The 27,446-nt window shown below is 38.8% G+C and overlaps 1 protein-coding gene across 1 annotated transcript in view; it reads left to right on the top strand.

The window, feature by feature from the left end:
- Positions 1-27,446, top strand: part of neo (ZP and PAN domain-containing protein neyo) — a 185,036-nt gene that overhangs the window by 114,891 nt on the left and 42,699 nt on the right. Inside the window, exons 3-4 of the mRNA XM_089171092.1 lie at positions 10,541-11,003; positions 24,421-24,622. Of these exons, the coding sequence (XP_089027218.1) occupies positions 10,604-11,003; positions 24,421-24,622 (602 nt within the window). The 5' untranslated portion in view covers positions 10,541-10,603. The remainder of the gene's footprint in view (positions 1-10,540; positions 11,004-24,420; positions 24,623-27,446) is intronic.

The raw sequence follows: 27,446 nt of genomic DNA, 5'->3' as shown, positions 1-27,446 counted from the left end.
TCTTCTTCTTCTTCTTCCTCTTCTTCTTCCTACGAGAAAAACGCGGTCGCGTTTAATCGATTTTACAGTCACCGCTTTTTTCCTCTCACGCAGTAAAGCAAAAAGAGGTTGGACGGAAGTCATCAGATAAACTTACATTCCAAGTGCGACATGCTGTCCAGAAAGACGAACGAATTAAGCTAGCAAATTCGAGTAAGAACGCGTTAGGTGGTGGTGATGGTGGTGGTAGGAGGAGGAGGAGGATGTGCCAAAGGAAATGAGAATTCTGTAGAATCCATTTTAAAGAGTAGTTTGTTAGATGAACATACCGTATAGTAAGTTGGATAAAACCGTGCTTTATTTCCTTGCATCTCTTCGTTGCAAACCGTTCGTACGAAATTTTACGGAGATATTTTAAATCGCGAATGCCGATGTTCCTTTTTCGCGAGAAGCTTTGCCATCAACCGATGGTAAGGATGCGAAAGAGAGAAGTGTGCAAGCTCGTTGGTGAAAGAGCGACTTTACAAAGTGCAGAGGCCATGTCAAAGGGAAAAATTCCTCTCGTGCCTATCGTGTAAAATTGAGTGACTGGATGATATGAGTAAAGAATTTCATAGACGGGTATAAAAGGAAAGGCAAATGGAATAACACAAAAAATCGGTGTGTGGGGGGAGGTGGAAAAAGAATATTAAATTGGCGTTATTTCAATAACTAAATACTTTCCTTTTGATATAATTTGTGCTATCGAAAAAAACAAAACAAAACAAATAATCAAAATAATTATCTCATTAAACGATGATGAAAGTATAAGGGAAGTTTTAAATGACGGTTTTGACGCGTTAAGTAGTGGATCTCGGTAATTCGTCAGACAGCAAAACAGCAACATAATGCGTGCCGAGGATGGTTCAGAGGATGGTTCACGTCTATCGCTTCGTTGGAATTTACGCGTATCTACTCTAACTCTCGTGTCCGCACGCATTGTTGCATGGAAGGTTTATGTAATACGTTAACGATGCCAACGGTTATTCTCTTCACGGTCGTACATTATTCAGACATTAGCCGAGCGAAGCAATTCGTTTCGCGGCCATCGCGTGTACGTCATTTCGCGTCTCATTTATTGCGTTTGATCGAAACATTGTTGTTGGCAAAACACACTCTCTGTCTCTCTGTCTCTCACCTTCCTACTTGTTAAGGGCGGGGGCGGTGGATGAAGGGGGGAGGCAGGGGGACAGGGGGATATTGCTCTTTACTTTTCATTCGAGAAAATCGAATTAATTAATGTCGGATTTAACGGGAGACCGGATAGCGAAGCACGGATATAACGATCCAAGAGAAATGGGATTTCTCTATAGCTCGAAACTGTTACTCTCGTTTCTCGGGACGAGGAAAAGTTTTCAAAGAGAAAGAGAAAGAGAAAAGAGAGAAGAGAACCTTTCCAGCTATTTCTAGAGAAATGGAAAGAGGTAGTAGTAGAAAGAGACGAAAGGGTTTCAATCCTCCTACGAGTAGTAGTAGTAGTAGTAGTAGTAGTAGTAGAAGTAGTAGATTCCCTCGACATCGCTTAACGAAAAAGAGGAACGACTGGAACGGTTTTGGTAAATCGAGCGTAGTGAACTTACGTTTTGGTACGATCGAGAAAAGTAGTCGTCGTTGACGGTCGTGAGATTTACTAACTGGTTGATATATCCTTGTCTCTCTCTCTCTCTCTCTCTCTTTCTTTCTCTGTCTATCTTTCCTTTTCTTTCTATCTAGAACATGCGGTGATTATTGATCGCGAACGGGTTAATCGTTTTCCTCTGCCCCCACCCCTCTCCCACTCACTTCTACTTCTCCTAAACCGTCGGTTGTCCCTCGCACGAGTTTTCTTACCGTTAGATCGTCGCTCCCACGAGTAGCTTCTAGAGTTAATTATCCTTTTTGCTATGAACTCGATCGCAGGGAAGACGAGCACGAAAGACACGACGATAAGAACGAATAAGAACGTCCCTTATGTCGCTTATAACAACGTCTACTACTCGCTTACTTGACTTTTAATAGCGACATTAGATGATTTCACGTGCAAGAAAGGTCTAATTTTCAATGTCCAGAGATGAATTTTACGAGAGAAAGAGAGAAACAGAAAGAGAGAGAGAGAGAGAGACGTATTCTTTTCTAATACCACTTAGCTCCACCCTTCATAATTTAAAAAGAAAAAGAGAGAGAGAGAGACATAAAGGAACATTACGAGAGTGGTTCCCGCTGTAGATCGCGAACACGGTTAATATGTGTATGTGTATGTGTGTTCAGACATGCGGTGAAGGTGGTAAACGTAAAAGACAACGGTAATGACAATCAGAGAACGATGCCATTATGGCAGGCCAGCCCACAGGTGTCTCACGACCTTGCGTGAACGCTTCTTCCCTGTTCATCTTACCACGAGAAAGATAAAGAAATGTAAAAAAAAAAAAAAAAAGAAATGAAATGAAAGAAAGATAGATAGAATACAATTCTTTCTATTCTTATTATGCATTATAATTTTCTTCCTTACTCCAGTTTGAAACGCACAGCATCAAATATAAGATTAACGTAAATAGATTCGTGATTAAAAAAGAAGATAAAGAAATAAGAATAAGAATAATAATAAGAAAAGGCCAATGAAACGGTTTCTTCGAAACTAAAGCATTTCTTCCCAGTCATTAAGACAAGAGATCTCATAACATGGATCACTTTAAACATCGGGAGCACGAAATCCACAAGAAGAACAGGTGTTTTACTCCTAGATATATACATATATATTTATTTTCTATCGTATCTTTCATTCTCGTCAGTACAAATCCGTTTAAATAAACGCCTAGAGGGGCGTGTGAGTTCGCGCGAATACAAAGTACACATCGATATACTATAAATGCGAAGAGTGTGATAAAGAAAGTCCAAGAGAGAGAGAGAGAGAGAAAGGAAATGATAGAAGAATTATTTCGCGGTAGCGACTACAACAAACAAGATTCAGATATCGAATTGAGTTCTGTGCCAGAAGCAAAAGTAAAGAAGAAGAAGAAGAAGAAGAAGAAAGAGATATACGAACCTAAGGTTTGTAAGCAAAATGAAGTAGAGGTATCATAAAAGGACGGACCCTAGGGTGATAGGAAAACCTATGCAAATAATCCAACTCTCTCTCTCTCTCTCTCCAAAGTAAAGTTCGTAGCGATATAGAAAGTGGTTGTGAATCGTAAATGTTACTCTCCCACTTATTTCACGTTAAGATCTTTTATCGCAGACGAAAGCACGGCTAGCAACACGCCACCTTACCTGTAATGTCGCGATAAAGCCTACTGGTTTATACGCCGAAAGGGAGAAGCGGTGAAAAGAGAATTGGCTAAGGTTGAGATAGAGAAAGGGCATGAAGAGTAAGAGAATAAGGGTGATAGTTGAACTAAAAAGGAAACGTATTAAAGATGAAAGAGGTCAAGTGGTGGGAGAAATAGAGAGAAATAGAGTGAATAGAAAAGAGAAAACACGAGTGTACTACGTTGGTCCATCATCAATCTTTCGACGACAGTGTCGTAGAAATGGAAGGAAGAACAGGAGAGAGGGATATATATATATATATATATATATATATACATCTGTATATATCTGAATATATCTGTATATATAGAGACAGAAGCTCGCATAATGCGACCAAAGTTTAATTACCACATTACTTTGGTTCTACTCACACCCCTAGTTCAACCCTCTCTCATCCTTTATTCGGTATGCCACCACCGTACGCTTCTCTTGTCCAGAGATCCATCACCAGTCGCGCGACAGTTTGTTCGCGAGAGTAGACGTGTCGAAGCGAAAGCTTTACAATCAAAGAAGAGAGAGAGAGAGAGAGAGAGAGAGAGAGAAAGATGACGACGATAGTAGATGTTACGTTTAGAGATTCCTTCGTCGGTAGCAGCTTCTCGTACCAACTTTAGACTCTCGTCGTCAATGTACAATGCCTCCCCGTTTGGATATGGACTTCGTAATCCCGTAGCGTGGAGTTTTGAACAACGAATTCCAGAATCTCTATTCTCTCTCTCCCTCTCTCTCTCTCTCTTCTCCGAAATCCTTGGACCTGATCTTCCTTTCTTCTTCTCTCTTCCTCTCATTCTCTCTCTCTCTCTCTCTTCATTCAACAATCAGGAGAGTAAGCTTCCCGTTTAAGATCCCGTGAAAAGCCGACTTCTCTGTAGCGTCTAGTAAGTTAGTAATACGAGTAGTAACAGCAGTAGATACACCTTCTAGTAATAGTTGTAGGTAGTATCTTCTTGTAAGTTCACTTGACAGTTCAAGTTGGAAATTGAAGTTAAAGATAAAGATAAAAGATAAACTTGAAGAAAAAGAAGTTGATGATAAAGGTAGAGACAAAAATTCAATGTTGAAGTTGAAACACAGTAGTAATAATTCTTATTCTCATCTCTCTCTCTCTCTCTTTATCGTTTATTCGTTCATTCGATTTGTGTTTGGTTCTACCAAAGTATACGTAATCGTTCGTATGTATGTGTTTGTGTATATCTGTCGACTGTAGATGGTAGTGAGTAACCACTTAAAGGCGAGGTGCTCAGACACGCATAAACCAGTTTCCTGGTTATCCGACTCCTCACATTTTCCTGCTCGACACACGGCGCGTCGAACCCGCATGGAACGTACCATTAATGGAGGCTTCCACCGACTCGAGATCCATCGAGACGATTCTCTTCGCGAACTCTTCAAAACTAGCCGTTCTTTCTATTTTTCTCTTTTATTGTTTTGAGAGAATAAAAAAAAATAAAGGAAAACAGAGAGAGAAAAAAACAAACAATAGAAAAATTACATCTCAATTCTCACTAATGTTTAATACTTCACTCTCGATATCGATTTGTAAAAGGAGAAGAAGAAGAAGAAGAAGAAGAAGAAGAATCACTTCTTCATGATTTCTGTCGTGAATCGACTCGAGGGACGAATTATGCTTTTTCCCGTGGAAAAACTCTTATCTGGTGTACCGTTTGCTTTCCTACGTAAGCCAGACGATACGGGAAAACACGGGGGATATTTCGTTTCGCGATACGGGAGAGAGAGAGAGAGAGAGGGAGAGAGAGAGAATCCGCAAAGGAGTTTAGAGACTTAGGATTACCTTAAGAGACTGCCGGCGCGATAAAGTGGTACGAATTAAATCACTCGAAGTGACTTTACGATGCGGGTTGCATCCATAAATTTGAAGAAGCGAACAGAGAGAAGCCGAACGGAGGAAAAATAAAGAAAGAAAGAAAGAAAGAAAGAACGAACGAACGAAAGAAAGAAAGTAAGAGAAATAGAAAAAGGGGTGTGGGGAGTGTTGTAGAAACTCCAATGGAATCTACACGAGCATGGACGGGTACCACACGAATGCACTCTTATAACCTTCTGCATAACTTTGAGAATCCGCTTGACCGAATACCAGTATCGAGAACAGCCTTACGCCGCGCCGGGCCGTTATGTGATAAGTCGCGCGTCCGTTAATGTTTTACCTCGGTGGCCCCCGTACCTACGTCAGCGATCACCTTATACAGGTGGTAATGGTAATGCGCCCCAAACAGGTCAAAGAGTATAGAATATTTTGATTAGCGCGCGCGTAGCAACTCGATACTTCTTCGTGCAAAAGACCGACGAACTTAGATAACGTCATTCTCTTTGCTATAATCTATACATATATTTTATATACATGACTCGTGTCACATAATTGAACGAAACTTTACGACGCCGTAGGCTTAGAAGAAGTCTTGGGAAATATAAATTCTTTTTCATTCTATTCCTATAGATTTTTTCATTCTTTTACTCATCCAAGCAAAAGTTCACTGGCACGTAAAATGAAAGAAAGAGATAGAAAATGTAAATGAAAAAAAAAAAAGAGAGAGAGATACGTCGTGTTCGTTCTCATTTCATGTTACATTTGAAATGAGCTAGCCCACACAGGAGAGAAAGATTTCATCCGCTTCCGTTCTAAGTTTCTTACGTCCACCCAAAGGTATAATAATAATCGACGAACGCGCCCGTACGTTAAATACCGTAGAATTTTCAACGATTCTGAAAGGCATACATGAAGTTAAGCTCTAACGAGTTTCCATTTCTTCTTCATAGTACTATAATACTCTTTATCCCTTCAAACTACTAACGAACATGATCATCGTTTCATTTTGTCTATGACAAGAGAAGAAGAGAACGCCTTATATGAGGAAACTGGAAAAGAAGAAGACTTTCAAATGGGAGTAAAAACTCGATTGAAGTTCAGTAATGCTAATAATACTCGTTAAATCAACAGAAAGAGAAAAAGAAATAAAAAAGAAAAAAAAAATGTAGAATGTCGTCGATTGAATTCCATTGCTCGTAATTAAACATTTTGATTAAAAATAATTGAAAGAAAGAAAAAGGAATAATATTTGTATAGATATCTTTGAATTTCTCTTTTGAACGAATAAAATCCTAGGGGAACAGGTCGAGAGCAGGACATTGGGTCGAACGGACGTTCAAGGGCGTACGGATAGCGGTCGGTCGTAAATCCGAAGCTCTTTCCTTTCGTACCACCTCTCTCGAGTCATTGAAACGATCGTTTTCCGGCGAAATTCCACGGCTTGAGATCGCAATTGAACCCAATGGGACATGCAGAAACCGTTACTCCGAGAACCGTGGTGACGCGATGGCGTAGGCACCTGGTACGAGTTCCGTTCGCCCTACCTCTTTCTCTCTCTCTCTCTTTCTCTCTCTCTCTCTCACTCTTTCATTCTTTCTTCCTTTCTCTATCCATCCTTTATTCTTCCTCTCTTTCCTTTTCACACTCCATCTCCCACTCTCGCTTCCCCGACCTTTTTCTTATGCTTCCTCCTCTCCCTCCCATTTCTTCTTCATTCTTCTTCCTTGTTTATCCAACGAGTTTCGTATATCTATCTCTTTCTCTCTCGAATAAATATAGGCAACGGCGGTGGCGGCAACTACGGCAGCAGCAGCCGCACATGGTTCGAACACAAGACCATAACCAAAGACACACTGCCTGATGCCTCCTTCTAATGCTGGGTCGCAATGTTCACACGTGCATCCGACATTCTGCTCTCTTTGCCTTCTTTCCCATTTCCCTCGGTTTTCCTCGAAGCTTCTTCGGGTTGCTCTGGCGGCTGGCTTCCTTCATTTCCTCCCTTTTAAACTTTACCTCTTCTCTCTACGAACCAGTTAGACGATGAAGAAAAGTTGAAGTTGTAATTATCGACACTACGGTAGAGATCATTAACGTCTAGATACCGCCATAGCAACGTAGTATAGCTATTCTCCATATTCTTCGGCAAGAAACTAGATTGAGAATATAATTATTATAATAATAGTAGTTTAGGGTTACTTAGTTATTTTTTTTTTTTTATTTCATTTATTTTCTTTGTGTTTTATTTTTTTTTTTTATTTTTCTTTCGTTTTTTTTTCTTTTTTTGACAATTTTATGACAATTGAAAATAAATTTTGATCTAACATCGTTTCAAGTTTCAAAGTGTCTAGCACATTTATCGTTTAGCAACTACATTGTGAAGGAATTGCTTTTACAACACCAAATCATTCCTCTTTCTACTCCGTTTTGCCGTGAAGTGCGAAGAGTATGTCGAGTTATTTCACGCCGCTCACAGGATTAAGCGTATTCCAAAGTCCTTAACGAGCTAACGTTCCTAGGGCACCCGCGAAATAAATTAATTTTGCAGCCGATTCGGTGCAACGGTGCTCTCCAAAACGAACGGTCGAACTTCCGCCACAATGTGGTCGAGTTAGGAAAGAGGGAAAGAGGGAAAGAGAGAGAGAGAGAGAGAGAGAACAGAGAAAGCAGCGCTTAGCTCGTAACGCTTAGAGGAATGCACCGAATTATGCAGTACCTATGACTACGATATGCGATGGTCTCAGACGGAATATGAAAAATTGCCAGACGTTGAAGTCATTTGTTATTCCGTACAAAGCCGATTGCCAGTGATTATTAATTACGATTGTAAAGGGCCCTTTTGACCGAGCGAATATCCATGTCGTTTTGCTTTCACGTACAATAAAAGCTCTTGCGATAATAATCATTATTATTATTATTATTATTATTATTATTATTATTATTATTAATATTATTATTATTATTATTATTAATATTACTTTAGCCGTGCGAGAAAACGCGTTTCGAAGATGGGTATATAACTTCTTTAATGATGTTTCTTCTTTTCCTTTATTTCTTTTTTTTTTTTTGTACAACTAGGTACGTTTAATTTGTAGTACGCGTGTAAAAAAGATCATTAGCGCTATAATTATTGTTATTATTAATAATACCAACCGGTAGTACAATTATTATCATGCGTCTGTCCGTTCGAATGAAATGCGTGTGGGCAAACTATGACTGAGGAAAAATCGATGATCGGTCATCATAGTCGCACCAAGTTCAAGTTAAATATCTTCTTGTCCATTGCCGAGGTCAAATCTATGAGAAAGCATTAGAGTTCAGAGAACTCGAAACGCCCACGCATAAAATCGACACGAATATCTTTGCAGTGATCGTGGTGTTACAATGCGACAAACGGTCAACGAAAATACCGTTCCTCGAATACTCCTTCGATTCACGTAAGCGATAGCAACGAGTATTGAAGTTAAAAGTTAAAGTAAGAAAGAGACGACGAAAATGAAGAAGAATAAAAGTGATAAGATAGAACAAAAAATAAAGGCGAAGTAAAGTGAAGAAAGAAACGATCAGACAAAATATATGAGATAAAAAGAGGTTTCGAGGTTGAGAGAGAGAGAGAGAGAGAGAAAGACAACCTTCTCATTAATGTTCCCGTTAGATAAAATTTAGTCCGATGATCGTGCCAAAGTGAGAGATACAAAGAAAAGGAATGAGGAATTCGACAATGAACGACGAAACACGCGTGTTTCGTGATCGAAGAACGAACGTTCGATACAAGAGAAAGGGAAGAAAAAAAAAGAAGAAGAAGAAGAAAAGAGGAACACACGATGTTTTGAATGGTGTCGCGATCGAATTGTGCGTACCGTTCTGTCCTCCTTCGGTAGTGGCGGCTGGAGTACTCGGGCCCCCTTCCGATACCCTCCTCCCAAGAGCCTCGTCCGGACCCCCTCCGGGCCCCATCGGATCCCTCCGGAGGCCCCAATCCCCCTTCCCCCGTGACCGCGCGCGCGCGCAAGAGTCGGCAGACGTCTTCGGTCCGCTCGAGGAGGAAGAGGAGCCCGAGCGAACACGGCCAGGTGTATCCGACACGCAGTGTGCCTAAGAGCCGCCAGCCGGTAGACATCGTTATACCTCTCTCGTTCGCTTAGTAGTAGCTCCGTACCTAACTCACTCGTAGTTAGGCTTCTTGTAATACCGGCAAAGAAGCCGCGACATCTCGTGGGGAACAACATATATATATATATATACTATATATATATATAGATTTCCATTGCAAATTGTCGAGGGGCCCGCGAGTCTCCCGATTTCGAAGTGGTTGCACACGCGTGCGTGATAAACAAATACTTGTACCGCGTTCCTGACTGGTTGCTGTCAAACTACGGTAGTCCTATTTCCAAATAAAAATATTTCTTTTTTTTTTTTTTTCTACTTAACATTGTCCTTCTTCTTCATCGTCGTTGTTGCTGTTATACTATTTACTACTATTACTATCTCTGTCGTTACTATCGCGTTCCAACTTTTACAGTGTGCGCGTTTTACCGTTTCTCCATTGTGTGTAATCGCGCGAACGCCTGCGCGCACGTTCTCCTTCCAACGTGTCTCTACGACCTCCTCCTCTTCTTCTACATCTTCTTCTTCTTCTTCTTCTTCTTCTTCTTCTTCTCGTGAGAAAACACTTCGTCGTGGAATTTAGTTTCCGCCTGTGAGACACACCGATCGCGATCGCACCAAGACACGAAATAGAAATATATATATATATACCTAAACACGCATACTTTTATACAAGTTTAAAGAATTTCGTGCGATCCTTTGATAAAAAAAAAAAAAGGGAACGATCACGTAGGTACGATTTTTCCATTCCTTCCTTCCTTCTTTTTTCTTACGTTTGTCAAATCATATATAAACGTTTCACGGAAAAAAATGAATTTGAAGAATAATAAAAAAAAAAAAAAATTTAAGAGTTGAATGCGTGTAAGAAGAGCAGCTCACGAAATGAAGTCGGTATATTTCTTCAAAGGCGTTCCCTTTGGTTGGAATGAGGTCGACGACGTTCACGCGATCGTCCTCCCTAGCACGCACTCGTTGTACGCGCCGATGGCGGATGGACGTCGATTACGGAGCATAAACTCGCGGATCGAGTTCTCTCTCGACATGTTTTTCTACGTCCTTAACTTCTCGTTCAACTCGATTCGCGCGAGCGACTTCGACCTGCTTTAATTTTACGGAAAGACATGTTTTTTTTATTCTATCTTTCTTTCTTTCTTTCTTTCTTTCTTTATATCTATCTATGTATCTATCTAACTATCCATCTATCTTATCTTTCATATATACAATTCAATATAAATCATAAAACAATCTTCAAGCACAAGTCGGATTAATCCAATGATTTTTGTTCTTTTCTTTTGTTGTTTCTTACAGATTACATAATCAAGAATAAAAGAAAAGTTCGAAGAGGATAAGGTTAATCAAATATCAATCAGGATGACTAATAGAAGACAGTGCATTAATCGACAAGTGCTCGGTTTATTGCTCGTTCTACAAGCGAGCATTCGGTTCGGGCATGTGGTACACGTGGCCGAGGCAGTGGAAACCGCTCACGCGGCTGATCCACCGCCCCCGGCATCGGTACCCACTAGCGTATCAGGCCCGGATTATACCGGACCGTCAGCCGGTGCGGACGAATGCGATCCAGAGATGGTCGGGTTTGAGTTGGTCACCGGCTATGTATACACCGCGCCCACGAACATGCTCGAGTCCATACCGGGAACGTTGATGCTCACCGACTGTCTTGAAACCTGTCAAGCGAACGATTCTTGCCAGGCGGTCAACTACGAGACCGGTCTTTGCGTCCTATTCAGCTCTAACGCCGACAGCAATCCAGGTAAGATTGAATCGTTATCGACCGGGAAACTGTTAGCCGGCGGACGAACTGTTGGGGACGGCCCCGTAACGGGTTAAAGGGACGTAGGAGGAGTCATGGTATATATTAAAGGGACAGGAGGGAAACTCTAGGTAACTAAAGAAACATCAACGATTCCAAGAGACTACTACTACTACTACTACTACTACTATTATACTATTACTATTATACGATTCTACTTCTTCCGCTATGAACCTAGTTTAGTAGTAGACCTCTTTTACTTGACTTTATGTTACGACGACGATATCTAGTTGTATGTATATATGCATCGCTAAGAATATTCTACTAGAGATCTGTTTAAGTATTCCTATGTGAAATTGGAGAACGTAGAAGAGAAGCCGTATTTCGGGATGTATAAGGTCATTTTACTTCGTAACGTTTAATGATTATTCCGGTAAAAGTAAATTGAAAAGAAATTCTCGAATGGTATTACGATCATCTAGAACGATAATGTAAGTTAAAAGGATTGTAAGAAAAAGTATCATGGTTATTTGATAATAATTATTCAATTATAATTTTCATTGAGAAATATTCTTTCTTCTGATCCCTTTTTAAAGTAAAGTAAACTCAATTAAAAATTTATACGAGAAATATAAAATTATAGGAAGTAAATAAGCAAAGTGGACGATGATGTGTAGGCGATGAGAAGATCTTTAAATGGCTTTTCATGACTCTTCCATTTTTTTCTTTATTTCTTTTCTTTTCTTTTTTTCCATTGAATGAGAATCAAGATGCTTAGCAATGCAAACGCAACGCGGAGACAGCGGTTCATGGTTCTAAGTGGAAAGAGACCGACGCGTGTCAGACATAGTCGCGCGTTCCATGATACGCGAGAAGAATAATAACTACCGTCTTACGATCTTTTACAGCGTACGTTAACTTATGTAAATATGTCCGAGGTCTTACGAACAAAAAAAAAATATCCTCTCGTTATATCTTCTTTTATCTTTCCAATCGATAATTCGATTTATAATTTCACGGTTGACGTAATATTTCTACTCGTTAAAATATTCCTCTCAATCGTTGATATTTTATTTCATTAAAAATTCGTAATAAAACGATTTTAAAAAAAGTACGTTTACATCATATCAATTTTATTTTCTTAATTTATCGCTGTAAAAAAAAAAAAAAAAATTAAAAAAAAAATTGGATACTAATCTTTTATAACAAATCTAAAAATATAAGAGATCAAATCATAATTAGAAGTTAAAATATCTCACATTTCGATGATATTGAATAATTGTCATTTATTCTAAGAACATAATTGAACATTTTACCAATGAAAATATTATTATTTTATCTATCAAAAAAAAAAAAAATATATATATAACGAGGTTATTTCTTCATTTTCTTCTTTTTTAACATTCTTTCTATTTCCTTTTTTTTTTTTCTTTATCTTTTCTATTCTATCTCTTTTTTTTTCCATCGTACAGCGAATGATACCGAGACGGTTTTCTCTCATCGTTGAAACGTTCGAATCTTTTTCAATGGAAAGTAAGAAGAGAAGAAGTAGTAGTAGTAATAGTAATAGTAAAAGTAGTAGTACTCGTTTATACGTACTTAATTTTTCGAGCAAACGTTTCTATCGATTTTATTACTTTCGAAGAGAGCGAGAGAGAAGAGAGAAACGTTTACGTTACGATCCCTTTTCCAGAGAAGAATAAAATTATAATCGAAGGAGAAATTTTTTTCTTTGTTTTTTTATTTTTTTTTTTTTTTTTTTTTTTTTTTTTTTTTTACAACAAACTAGCATGGATCTTGAATAAAATGTGATCGGAATTAGATTAAGAGTCTAAAGGATGAGGATATCGATGCAAATCTTTTTAACGCGACACTGATTCCAAGTTAATTCTTTTTATCTAATGAATATCGATCAGAGAAACGAGAAGCACGGGAATCTTGGTAATCGCTAAATGCACTTCTCATCTGCAATATCTATCCAACTCGTTATATAATTCTTCTCTTCATTCCATTACGATTCCTTTTGCTTATTATAGCATATCTTTTCATTTTTAATCTTCGTTATCATCTATTTTGGATAAGACTTGCGCAAAGTTTATAAAAAAAAAAAAAAAAAGATTAAATCTCGGTAATATCCATTAAAACGTAATAGAGAGAGAAAGAGAGAGAGAGAGAGAGAGAGATAGAGAGATAGAGATAGAGAGAGAGAGAGAGAGAGAGAGAATAGTACGCAGATTTCACGTTTCCGAGATTATACTACGGCATTCGTTAAAACGAAAGGGTAAAACGTTAATGCGCCTCGATGGAAGCAATAAATGTAGTGGTTTCGTGCACTCGACAATTCGTTAGCGTTAACGTTCCTGTTATCGACAACACGAATAATGCCCATCGCACAGTGTGTTCAAAATAAAAGAATTTAGAGAAGAGAAGTGAAGAGAAAGAGAAGAGAAGAGAGCAAATATTCACCCACCGCGTATCGTTTTGGTAAAAAAAAAAAAAAAAAAAAAAAAACATTTGTGTTCAAGGTAATTGAAAATCCCCTCCCCCCCCCCAAAAAGAAAAAGAAAAAATCAAACAAATTTGAGCTAATACACAAGGAACACAAAAACATTTGTAAAAATTCGATGACTAATACCGTGATTAGTAAAAAGATTGTTAAATTAATCTATGAGAGAGGGGAGGGGGTGAGGTTTAAAGGGTCGGTCAGTGCCTTCCCGACCCGACTCGACCAATGATTGCAATTTGCAATTTTTGTTATCAAACTTTTCTCAAGTTCTTTCTTCCTTTGAATAAGAATTAAAAATACAATCTGCATTGTCAGCTGGCACAGCAACCACACTGTACTGGTTCCTCGTGAATAATGAATACCGGTATAAGTGTAATAAGAGGCGTACTAATTGAATCTTCCGGGGTGTAATTAATATAAACTACGCTGGCCGTAGAAGAGCGCGAGTGCGCGCGCGCGCGAGCGAGCGGACTGTGAGCATTAATTAAACAACGAATGAGTTGCTACGTCTTCGTAGAGAGAGAGAGAAAGAGAGTGAGAAAGAGAGAGAGAACGGTATTGTTTCATAGGAATCTTTGAAGCTGCCCGTTAGAGGCCTTTTCAGACCATTATAATGGGTTATTGCGCAAATTAGCTTGGAAAATGAATCATTACCTTATAAGGTACTAGATTCAAGACGAAGATCAAAGACCGTCATATTGGACTTTTAAGAAAAGATGGTAGGATACAAGAATGGTATGAGAATTGTTGTGTGTTAGATGTGATACATTTCTAAAAGTTACTAGACGAATTCTTATTGCCAAAGGTACACGCAACATTCGACGGATTTTTTGCCCATTAATTCTTTTTATTTTTCCCGTATGATTGTCAGATATTTTTGTTCTTTATTATTTTTGGGAGATTCTTTTTCCCGTCTACGTTTTATATGATACACCTTCCTATAGCTTTATAAAACTTCCCTTTTGCCAATGAACGTAGGAATTTTTTCGTTAGGTCGAACGACAAAACAAGAATGCCGCAAGAACGTTCGAAATAATCGACGAGCCGTGGCATTCGTTTCATGTTCGTGCAACTTCTTCTTCTTGCGTTCGTAGCAATTCGTAGTGGGATACCACCCATAGGGCGGAACGAATACCCCATCAGATGATGATCCCATTCTTCATCCCAATTTTCAACGTCGTGATATGACACCATAGTATATAAAAATCGTCTTCCCGTTGTTCGTGTTTTCAATTGAAAAAAAAAAAAAAAAAAAAAAATTCGATATTTCCAAAGTTATGGTTTTCAGTTTCATCGATCTTTCTCTCATAACGGCTTCCTTCTTTAATTTCTTCACAGTATTTTCCTCTCTCTATCTCTTTCTCTGTTAAAGGTATTTTTAACGATTCTCTAAAAGGATAACTATCCTACTGTATCGTTCGTTCGATGAATCGTGTAATTAAAATCGTGTAATATATCTCGTTGCGGTAATTAAATCACTTAAGACGAGACTTCCAACAGCGAGACTACCAACGTTCCATTTTACTCGGCGAAACAATTAGCTAACAGACTAGGTTTCGATATTCAAGTAACGCCGATCGCGTGTAAGATCGTGTTTGCCCGTTAACGTGGCATAAAGCCACGATATATAGCGTAGGAAGGAAAAGGATGAAAGAAAAAGCGCGATATAAAGAGTGAGAAGATTGCTTGGTTGGTTGGTTGGTTGGTTGGTAGGCTGGTAGGTAAGTAGTGGTAGTAGATAGATAGGAAAGAAAGAAAGAAAGAAAGAAAGAATGAAAGAAGAAAAGGGAAGAGAATGATGCAAAAGGGATTGTACTTAGGGTTAACTTTTCTCAAGGATAAGAGCGTGACTCGTAGCATCCGACCTACGGCCACGGGCTGTGCGTGACAGCTTGACGTCTACAAAGTATCCTACCTCTTTTTCTACCTTTTACTTTTCTCCTCCCATCCATTTACCAATCTCCAAGCTCGCACTCTTCGGATAAGGGACGATGAAAAGCGGACGATTTTAAGTTTAATTACGTTGGCTCGAAGAAACGGAAGAAACATAGTCGCGTTTCCGTAGAAAAGAAGTTTACCTACCGTCTAGCGGAAACGGAAGACAACTACGACGACGACTACGACGACTAAGAGACGAAAGAAGAGGTAAAAGCAAAGATTAGTTAGATAGTAAGAAAGGAAACAAAACAACAAGAAAATTAACAAACAAAAAAAGAAGTTAAGAGAGATAGAGAAACGAAGAAAATAAGTAGAAAATAATAAAAAGAAAAAAAAAACGATTGAAGATCGGAGAGAATCGTGGCCGGTGTCCAGCGAGAACGAGACAAATCCGGTCACGCTTTGATGTCCTTCTGACAGGAGTTTCCTACACAACATCGATTCATGAATGGTTCTATCTCTTTCTATCTCCTTCCTTTACTAGAGTCGTCGACACTGCCAAGATCACCGCTTCTTTATCCCTAAAAAAAGGTTTTACCGCAAATCGAATTTTTTTCTTTTTTTCCTAATAGCGAAACGAATAGAAATCCGTTCGCCATGTTGTTATTGCATCTTCAGCAACGTACGTACGTGACGCGTTCTTTGACGTGTGACGACAATAACAACAACGGATGGATGAACGACGACGACGACGACGACGACGACGACGACGACGATGAGGAAGACGAGCAGGTACGCGGTACCTCGTGATCGAAAAACTCTCATCCGTGCCCGTTAGTCGATGAGAGACGAACCTTTCAAAGTTGTAAAGAGAAATATAGAAAGAATTAGAAGGGGGAAAGGGGAGAAAGAAGAAGAAGAAGAAGAAGAGGAAGGTGGAATGCAGAGAGACGACGTACACTCTTTCTCAAAGCTTTTCTTCGTAAATGCGAGTTGCTTTTGTCGTCGTAGTTACCGTCGTCCACATCGAGAGACCGCGAAGAACCATTTGGCACACGAGGTGCCGCCGACGACCACTCTGGTAATTAGTTTCTGGACGATATAACCCGAGTCTACGAACGATAAAGGCCAAGATACGATTCTCGCCTGTGGTATCCGTTTACGAGACTAATCTCGATATATTATTATTATTATTAGTATTATCATTATTATTATTATTTATCGTAGTGGTATTAGTATTACAACTACCGTTACAAGTATCAGTACGACAAATGTTGAATATTACTTTCGAAAAAGTTATATCTTTATGGTTTGTCGATGAAACAAACAAATAAAACGATAAGAAATAGACAAACAAACAAATATTGTTCTATTTGATTTTCAATAAAGAAATAAACGCCGCGCTTTTTTATTTTCAATAGAATTATAATAAAGTAAAGAGACAGATCTATACCGGATATTCGTTTTCTCTTGGAAAGTAACGGTGTCGAATCGAAAAAGTGCATCTATAACGTGTGCTGATGTGTTGGTAGTGGTGATGATGCTAGGCGAACGGAAATTGATATGCGCTGGGCGAGAGTGCTCTAGCGACTATGTACGCGGAGAAGAGCCATTTTCCACTTCTTACGAGCCCGCTTCTTCTACCGTTCGATCGTACTTTGTGATTTCGTATCCTCAACCTCCTCCTCCTCCTCCTCCTCTACCTTCACCTCCACCTCCTCTGCCTTCACTCCTTTTCCTTCTAACCGATGGGCATTTTCTCTGTCTCTCTTTCGTACAGCATCCAGCTCAATTTTTCTTCTCTTACATGGGGAACCGACAAAAGAGACAAAAGGTACCGTCGTCCATCGTATATCGCCGTCTTAAGGTTTGCCCGCTTAGACGTATCTATGCGAAATGCCTAAGCCTCTAGACCCAAGTCATTTTTCACTCTTATCCAGCTTTTATTCGTGCAACCAACAGTGGCACTCCTCTCTCTCTCTCTCTCTCTCCCTCTCCCTCTCTCTCTTTCTTTTTCTCATCTTATACGTACATATAAGCATATACGAGGAAACACACATATAATATGTTGGTAAAGTTATATCTATCCTGATCGTTTGGAAAGATTTTAAGAATGAGAGAGATAAAGATGAGAAGGGAAAGAAAATCGTGACGATATCAGAAGAAAGAAAGTTTAGTTAAGATTATAAAAGGTATGATAAGTAACTGTTCACCCTCCCCAAGAAAAAGGAGAATAAAAACGAAGAAACTTTTCTTGTAATCTGATTCTCTGATATAAAAGTAAAAAAAAAAAAAAACCAAATAAAGATATCAAATTCACCAATCTCCATGTGTCCAAACGATTTGAATTTTGTCATGGATATTCGAAGCATTATTATGAAAATTTGGATGCAATTTGAAATGTACGGTCACACGCGCGTTAGAATCATTTTTCTAAAATGTCGAATAAGATTTGTCTTTGACCCAGTTTTAAAGCAAACGTGTGTGTATTCGGAAGTTAGATAAACGGACTCCGAAGGGAATGCGGTCGACAGCTGAAAGAATGAGACACGCGAAGGTGTTTAACGATTCACCGAGTCGTATTTGTCGTGGTCAACCGCTGCATTACGAGCAACGTTCGCCATCATCTTCCTTTTCGTAGTCGTCGTTGTCGTTGTCGTCGTATAACGGAGTCCGTCCGCATACCACCACCACCACCACCGACATGCGATCTTGCGATTCACATTGGTTGGACTACTACTAATATAAATGCCACACTACCATAACGTTCAATATCAATGCATAATAACGATTACCATATAAAATACAAGAGTGAGTTACATTTACTCCAACAGACACAAATGATATTCAATTTAATGTGAAAATCTCAAAGGTTGGATGTTAAAATATAGTTTAACTTGAAATGGAATTTCAACGTATCTGTCTCGAAAGGGAGTCAATCGATTTAGTAAAAGGATAGACAGTTCAAACTGGCTCTTGTTATTTTTTCTTTCATTCATAGAGAAGAATAATGAGAGGATGCAGAAAAGGATCGTCATGCGTACGAGTATTCTCGGAAGTACGAGAGTGGTCAGGGCAATCTATGAAATATTCATCGGGATGTACGATAGAGTGCGTGAATCGATTGAGAAGGACGATTATAAGGGTTTATCGCGATTCTAAGAAAGATCCGTGTGTCCGGTAAAAATCACGTATCTTCGTAACTCGCATAACTATAAATCGTTGATACATCTAATCGATCAGAAAATATACTATTTCCGGATGAGAAAGTGATAAGCATTTGTGTCGATAGCATAACAATGCAACTTAGAAAGAAAGAAAGAAAGAGAAAGAGAGAAAGAGAGAAAGGTCAGGATGAAAGATTTAAAGCTGAAATTTTGTCGGAGAATATCGTAGTCGAATGGAAAGACGACAACTTTGGCAAACGGTCCCGATGCATGGGCGACATTTTCACGGAGAGAGAGAGCCAGCCATCGGTAAAACCGCGAAGCCGTGCCTCGGCAAACCTGGCAGACCGGTGTGACAAATTACACATAATTCACGAGTCAATTTCACACATGGCTGTACCAGCAAGGAGAATAAGAGATGGGAAGCGTGCGAAACCACACTAACACTGGTTATGCGAGCCAATTCGAAAAATCTCTTCTTTCACGTCGCGAGTAACAACTACGAGTAAACAATCCAAGCAAACTAACTAATATTACTAGCTAGAAACATTCTTCGAGATGTCAAACGCGATATATTTTTTTCTACGAAACATTCCGAAACATTTATAAGAAAAAAAAAAAAAAAAAACATAAAAAATAACACGAACATAAAAGGAATTTTCAATTTTCTAAATGTAGATCATGAAGAATACAAAACAACCATAGATAATAATCTTTTCCTAATGTCTTCTATTCACTTAAATTCAAATTGTGCCATCCATGGCTAAGACTAATACTCGAAGAAATCGTACAAGGTTTGTCTTCTGCATGATCAACCGTGGGGGCCTTATGTAGGTGAACTGTGTCTCTTTTTGTGTGTACACTGTCTGCCGGACGATGAGCATTGCGTGTTGGGTCGCAGGACTGTGCTTGAATACCGAAGGAGAAGAGACATAGTGAAGTGAAAGAGGAAGAGAGAAAGAGAAAGATAGAGAATACAGAGTATATACGGGCTGGATTCCAAATAGCCGTGGGAAGTACCGTGGGCCCGATGTCTCGGGAATACTAAATACTTCGTGCTCATTGCATACAAGTCTACGATTCGCATTTAATACTGTCACATGAATATTATACACATACACACACACACACACACACACGTATAACGTTCCACCTTTCTCCACCGTTAATATCGTTCAAATGGACTCAATCTAATAGCCAACAAATCTACATCACAGTGATTTCATCTATAACACGGTTACCTTTTAGATTATTCTTTTTTCTTTTTTTTTTTCATTATCGTTGATCAAGCAAAGAATAGATTTGAAATATAATTTACATGTAACAATGATGAATTCATTGGAGATCTTAGAAAATAATTTACAGGCGTGAACATTATTTGCAAGACGTTTATACGTTATACATATAAGGTAGCGATTTACACGATCAGGTTGGAAAAGCAAAGCGTTAAAACTTGGTTTGACTCGTTCGCACGTTCCTTATGTATACATGTACATAGTTGTGTGTGTGTGATGTCGTGGGGGGCACAACCGAGGCGTGCACTCGCGGTCTTCCGTGTACGTTTACCTCGTGTCGTTAAACGAGAGGGCACGAATACTACTACTTTACGTTGGAAGAAGGAACAGGATAAGAAACAGAGAAAAAGAGAAACAGAGAGAGGAACAGAGTGCCGAGATCACTCGTGTTCACCGAAATTTATGGGGTTCGCTTGAACGGCACTGCTGCTGCTGCTGCTGCTGCTGCTTGGCCGTTCGAATTTGCATAGAGTCGAGCGCTAATAGTTGGAGATAACCCGACTAGTTAGACAGTAAAGGAAGAGGTGAAGAAAGAGAGAGAGAGAATCCGTGCGCACTTCCGCTGAAGAGAAGCAAGAGTATGAGAAAGGTAGAGGAGGAGGAGGAGGAGGAGGAGAAGGAGGGTAGAAGTATATGACAACGACGAGGACAACGAGGACGTCTTCGTGGTCGTCCGTGGCACACAGAACTTGCTATCTGTTACTACTACAGGACTCTATATAGGGTCCCTAGAGGGTGTTACCGGTGCAGGGCTGCTGCTCGGCTTGTGGTTATTGGATTCTACCAAGGATCTCGCGTCCTTGTGTTATGTGATAACATATAGAGAAGCCAAGTGTTATTGTTCCTTGCATCCTTGAGGCAAGCCAATGTGTTTCCTCTCTTCTTCTTCTTCTTCTTCTCCTTCTTCCAATGCCATCTCTTCAAAGTTGAAGAAAGCGAAAATAGAGAGCGGAAAAGATAGTAAAGACATAAAAGAGTATATTAAATATACGGTTAGGAGAAAAGCTACTACGATATATATAAGGATATTCAAGAACGTTTGAGAAACACTCGAAAAAATAATACGCCATAAGCGCGTCGATAAAAGCACATCATCATCGAGGGATTTTTCTATTTTAAACAATACATCGTAATATTTTATTTATTTTCTTTTATTTGAAAAATAATCCAAGTACTTACTCTCGTAAGTTTATTAAAAATGCAAAAAAAAAATAAATAAAAATAAAAATAAAAAAGGCAAATGGAAAAAGGGATTTTGCTTATGTATGTAACCAAGTAGTTCCGCGTTCAACGTACGATGAATTTTTCTAAGAGTTTGTTCGAAACTTTAAATACCTTAGGTACTCTCAATAGGTTCGTGCATTTAAAATAAAAAGAAATAGAAGCTAAACAGCAACCGTTAGTTCGACACCAGAGGCATAGCTTTGCAACGAATGCATCATAATTTAAATACGAATCGCTTTTAGACGAACCGAATAATCCTTGTTGAGTAGTCGGTTCAAGAAGTAAAAGAAAGTTGCGTCACGTAGCACATAGGTGGTAGTAGTCGAAGGGAAACGTTGTCTCTCGCGTATCGATGATCAATCCTAACTTCTTCTTCTTCTTCTGCTTCTTCTTCTTTCCTACCATCGTGAACGCAATGAGGAAAGAAAGAAAGAAAGAAAGAGAAGCAAGCAGGTGCGTAAAAGTCGTGTAGTCATGCTAGCAAGAAGCCTTTCAACGAATCCGAAGACGCGTAGTCATGGTTAGAAGCACCGGCACTCGCCAAGAAATGACCGGTAGTCATCGCCTTCGTCATACCTAACTACCTGTACTATACTTCTCTCTCTCTCTTTCTCGTATTTCTGTCTGTCTCTTTCTTTCTATCTATCTATCTACTATCTACTATCTATCTATCTATCTATCTTACCGTCTTCTTCTTCTTCTATTTCTTTCACGTTGTGTTCTAGGCGACTACCGGCTACGTTGATCGTTGCCGATCGAGTAACGCATCTCGTCTTTGCGATCTACAATATAATTTTAACGCATCGAACAGTCTATACCTTTTCCTCTTACTCTCTCTCTTACTCTCTTTTGCACACTTTTTTTTTAATACTCTTTTTATTCAACTCTTCCAGTCCAGTTCGTACGATAAAAAAAATTGCACTCACCTTTTCTCTCATTCAGCCATTTCGTAAATTCGTCAAGCATGTTTTTTTTTTTATCTTTCGTTTTATCTCAAATATATTCGCTGGACCAATCATCAATCGTGCAGTTTTCGATCAACGTAATATATGCAGTAGTTAGCAAAAACTGTTCTCGTGAAAAGCATCTAAAGTGATTACCTTATCATTTTTTTTTCTTTCTTTTTTCGGATAACGATTCGCGTGTTAGTTGATTATGTTTAAAAAGAATCTACATAAACATCGTCATCTTCCTTCCTTCTTTTATTTATTTCTTACTTTTTTCTTTTCTTCGTGTGCGTGTTCCTTCGTAAATTTGCCACGTTTGCACGTTACCTTTATTTAACGTTTTTCGACCATTCCCCTTTTCTCATCCTCCTATAACACGACTTGCTCGATGTTTCGTGTGTTAAATTCGTGTCGTTGTTGTGTGTGCATGCACGCAAATTAGAGACATGCCATCACGTAACAGAACAGAACAAAACAGAATAGAACAGAACGAGACAGTATTACGTGTCGGTTTAAAACTTACACGTTTTTATCTGATACGATACTTTATTTTAACTATTTTTATTTATAGGCTTTTTTTTCTTCTCTTTTGTTTTGTAAAACAAAAAGTAACTTTATAATATATTTATTTTCAACATTTTTATCGAACAATTCCAACGTTAATTAAATTCTATGTACGATATACTCGTATTTTTAAATAATTATTTAATTATTAAAAAAATATGGGACTTAAAATCTTAATAAGAATTGCAATGTGACACATATTAGGTTCTAGCAGAATGCACCAACAAAATTGTATATAGATTTACTTTCATAGTGACGTTCCTTCAGTAGTAGTACTACGTTTGAAAGTAAAATACGAAAAGACCTAAGGTATACTATGGTAAAACAAGTTGGTAGAGAAGATGCAAAAGATTCCATAGACACAAGCGACCTTAAAACGTCGTAGTAGGAATAGATTCGATCCCAAGAAAGTATCACTGTCTTCCAGCACGTAGAAAATGTTCTCTGAGTGGTGCAAAAGGACCGATTGAAAATATTGGCATGAATTCAAAAGTGTGCTTCTTTTTCTACAGTTCACATGGTAAAATCGACTTATTCATGATATTAGTTTACCGGGCAAAATCGAATCGTGGAAAAGAAAGAGTATGCAATATTTTTCTTATACGGAAAAATATATTTTTGTGAAGATCTTGCAGTAAAATAAAATGAAACAAAAGAAGAAAAAAGAAATCAGAAATAAATTCTTTCATTCTTCTTCTTCTTCTTCTTCTTCTTCTTCTTCTTCTTCTTCTTCTTCTTCTTCTTCTTCTTCTTCTTCTCTTCTATTTTGAAAACTTTCGTATCGTAATAAACGAATGAACGCACGAATGCACTAGGAAATGGACTTTCGTGGAAAACGCATTTGCGGTAATAATTATGGATAACAGGTGTACGCGAAAAACACGAAGACTCTCTGAGGTAAACCAATCTAGCCGGTTGGTTTCGTGGTCCATCTTTCGTCCGTTTACGTTTAACTGGTTTGAGAGATGGTAACATGTAAAATAGCGGAATTGATCGAGTCGATGATTACTCGCTGTGCGGAGGGATCAAGGTCGCTGAGGGTATACGAAGAAGAAGAAGGAATGAAAAGGAAGGCGAAAAATTAAAGAGAGAGAGAAAGATAGATAGAAATAGGCACCGGGTACGATAATCGGTAAATTATATTTTATGCCGATCGAAATAAGCGTTTTACGCTTTCTAATTGGTTTCCACGAGAGTTTGCGAAGGATGAAAATTTGTAGATAATTTGCGTTCTCATCTATAGGTACATACGGTATATCTACATATACAACGCGCGTAGATCAACCTTATACCCGGTTCTTTTCTAAGATATTACGAAAGAAGAAGAAGAACGAACGAACGAACGAACATGATTCGTAGAGTTCGTATTAAGAAAGAACGATGAAGAGAAAGTCGCATAATTCTATATCGGATCCTTCGATAAAATCCCCGTAGGTAAGAATACGAAATACTTAGTATCCAAGCGGCGCCTTCATTATCTCGTAATACCAGCCCATTATAACAGTAAGTGCTACCTGTCTTGAGCACCTAAGTCCCCAGGAAGCGAACATTGATTACGGTAATGCGAACTACCCCGGAGAGTACGCGTATATAACAACAACACAAGTAACCACGTCTTCCTACAATTTGGCGAGTCGCGAAATAACTTTCTAAAAGAGCGACAAAAGGACGACGACGACTCCTGCCGGAAGTGAAAACATTCAAACGGTCCTTCTTCTTTTTTTTTCTCTATTCCATCCATTGGATCCTTCTTCGTCCATTCTCTTTCTCTCTCTCTCTCTCTCTCTGCAACTTGGCCTTTTTTTCTAATCGTGACCCCCCGTCATTCTGTTTCAGGTGCTCTCTCGCAATCGCAATTTCCAGTGTTCACGATCTACGCTCAGAAGAGTTGTCTCGCTGTGAAACCGTGCGAACGCGCTTGGTGCATCGACAGAGTACAGGGCCATCGTCTTCAGGGTCACGCGCGCAGGACCATGAGCGCGTCCTCGCGACAACATTGTCTGGAACTCTGCCTAGGCGAAAGGGACTTCCTCTGTCGGTGAGTAAAAGAGAGAAGAAGAAGAAGAAGAAACCGTTTTTCTATTCTACTATCAAACAAACCGATCTTTCTCTCTCGTTTCTCGTCGATCTTTTCTTTACTATTCGCGATATAAAGGACTAGGACGAGGACAAGAGTAGAAAGGAAAAGAAAATAAAATGAATAAGAGAACTTTCAAGAAGAAGAAGAAGAAGAAGAAGATATCGGTCTCACGACGAAAAATCTAACTTACACGTAAATGCACACACGGTCCAACGCCCTTTTTCCAGTTATCGGATTCTTTGACCGAGGCTACAGTAGACGTCACGCTTCTACGAGTTTTCGACGCTTTCGGATTTTAAAGGGGTTGTTGTTTTTTTTTCTTCTTCTTCACTTTACTTCTTTGGCAATGATAACGATACTGTTCACTTTTTATTTTTGTTTTCAAAGAAATGAAACCAACGTTACTTTGATTCTTAAATCAAACCAAATCTAATTTTGACGATTTTTACAAATGATGAAGAAAAAAATTAAATTGATTTTAATTCATTTTAACAGACTATGATAAGGTTGTAATTTTAAAAGATAACTATACCAGGATGATAAGCTAGCAGAGTCGATTTTATTTGAAGTAGCGTTTAACAGCGCGTAACCAGACGCAATAACGTCTATCAGGATTTTCTTATTAGTCTCGGCGAGAGTTAGCAAGAGACGGCGGTGGAGTACGTTTCTCTCTGATAGATAAAGACAGAAAAGGAACCCTCGTTCGTTCGTACGTTCGTTCGTACGTTCGTTCGTTCGTTCGTTCGTTCACTCACCGTTTATGCGATTACATCTCTCAACGGCAGTTGGGTGAGCGTAATTACGCAAGGCGTGTGTAGGTAGGTAGGTAGGAAGGATGATGCGCTCTTCTTTCATAGTAAAGGTACGAGCCAGGCGCGTGCCTTTCTAAGAGGGGTGGTAAATGTTTTTTAAGCATTATGCGAACGGTGGAGCGTCGGGCCTTACTTACTTTACGACGTCGATCGCATCGGGCCGATTTAATTGCTCTCTTTCATAAACTTACCGACTGTACGTACGTATATCTACGACCATAAGCGAGTAACATGCGATATATCTACTATATTTATTTCCTTTCTTCCTCGTTATTTCCTTTTTCTTTTTTTTTTTTTTCTTTTTCCTTTTTCGTTCGCAGTGAGAAAATCATTTATGACGATCGTGTACTAGCCTCGATGAAAGGCTAGTGCGAAGAAAAGTGCGAGAAAAAGGAAATGCACGATTACAACGGCTAACGTTTCAACCAGCTAATCGTTTATACGTAAAATGATCGATCGTTTTCGATTTCTTCGAAACGTAAGTCTCTGAAGGAGTTCTAAGATGTACGGGGAACCCAGTGACGTACCCTTTACTTACAATTTTTTCTCAAAAAAAAAAAAAAAAAAGAAAAGATAGACAACTTACTATAAATGTTTTCATTCGTTCAGCACATTTTTTTGTTCACTTTGACAAGTGATACGAAAGAATTTTTCTCCCGGTCGCGTTCCGACGTTTCAGTTCTTTTACACCTCTTCCGTATATCCTCAAAGCTAAATCCCACAACCACCACCACCCACGATACAAAGATAGAAAAGGGACATTTTTATTCTTTTTTTTTTTTTACCTTTTTTTCAACCTCGGTCTTTCATTGTTGTTGAGCATGAAATATTTCAAGCACGTGTTCCATTTACACGAGAAAACTATGGACATCGTTTCTTTATCACAAGAGGGGTCTCCTCACTTGATCATTTTTTTTTTTTATTATCCTTATTTCGTCTCGACGTTTCTACTATGATTTTATTTTATTTTTTTTTTATTTTTTGGTGTTCATAAAAGAAGAGAAACGTCTGAAGAAAAAAAATAGGTTTCCTCTCGAATAATTTGATTTTTCAAAAAGAATGAACTGAACAACTTGGCAGCGGGAGGAAGGGAGGGTGAAGTGGTGCCACGAATCATTTTCTTTATTAGAAATTCGTGTCAAACGAATTCCGTAGAAATACGCGGGATAAATCCGGGTGTGCGTCGAAGATACGTTTGACGGGGCACGACGACGACGACGACGACGACGACGACGACGACACGTAATTTATTCTCTGCAAAGCCATTAGTGTGCACGAAGAGAAAGAGATGAAGAAGAAAGAAGAAAGAAGAAGAAAGAAGAAGAAGGAAGAAGAAGAAGAAGAAGATGCATTCGATGCTCTTTTCATTGCGCAAGCACGCGGAAGAGGACGCCGAGTAGCATCGCGTCTTCCGATTTCGATGGAGTTCGTGTTTGCGCGGTATCACGCCGACGCGTCAAGCTTTCTCTCTTTCTCTTTCTCTTTCTCTTGTGAATGCACGTGCACACCTTGAAAGCCTTCCAAAGCATAAGGTCTCTCTGGAAACGAATCTCGCTGCTGTACGTTGACTCTGACCCTAAGTTGGAAAGGGTCGAGAGGTTTCCTTACCCACGCAGAACCCATCTAGGAACTTACCATATTTATACGTCTCGATCGCGACAAGAACGAAAGTAACATGATCGAGAAAAAAAAACCATACTACTTTTCTATCTTTTTACAAACGTCCAATCAAAAAACGTCCAATTTAAAAAATAATAAAATTGAAATTTGAATCAAGTATTACGCGAATTAAGTTTATTTTTCGTATTAAAAAATATAATAACAATAATAAGTATAAATATGGTAAAACTTACAACTGTTCTATCGCATTTTGAGCACCCAATTTAAAAAATATAAATACTAAACCTTGAATCAAGTATTACACGCGAATAAAATTTATTTTTCGTATTACAAAATATAATAATAATAAT

Source organism: Polistes dominula, unplaced genomic scaffold (genome assembly GCF_049000335.1).
Source record: "Polistes dominula isolate Pdom_NZ unplaced genomic scaffold, Pdom_raw_medaka contig_31, whole genome shotgun sequence".
Classification (NCBI taxonomy): domain Eukaryota; kingdom Metazoa; phylum Arthropoda; class Insecta; order Hymenoptera; family Vespidae; genus Polistes; species Polistes dominula.
Note: the sequence above shows the minus strand (reverse complement) of the source record. Positions and strands in the feature narration are given on the sequence as shown.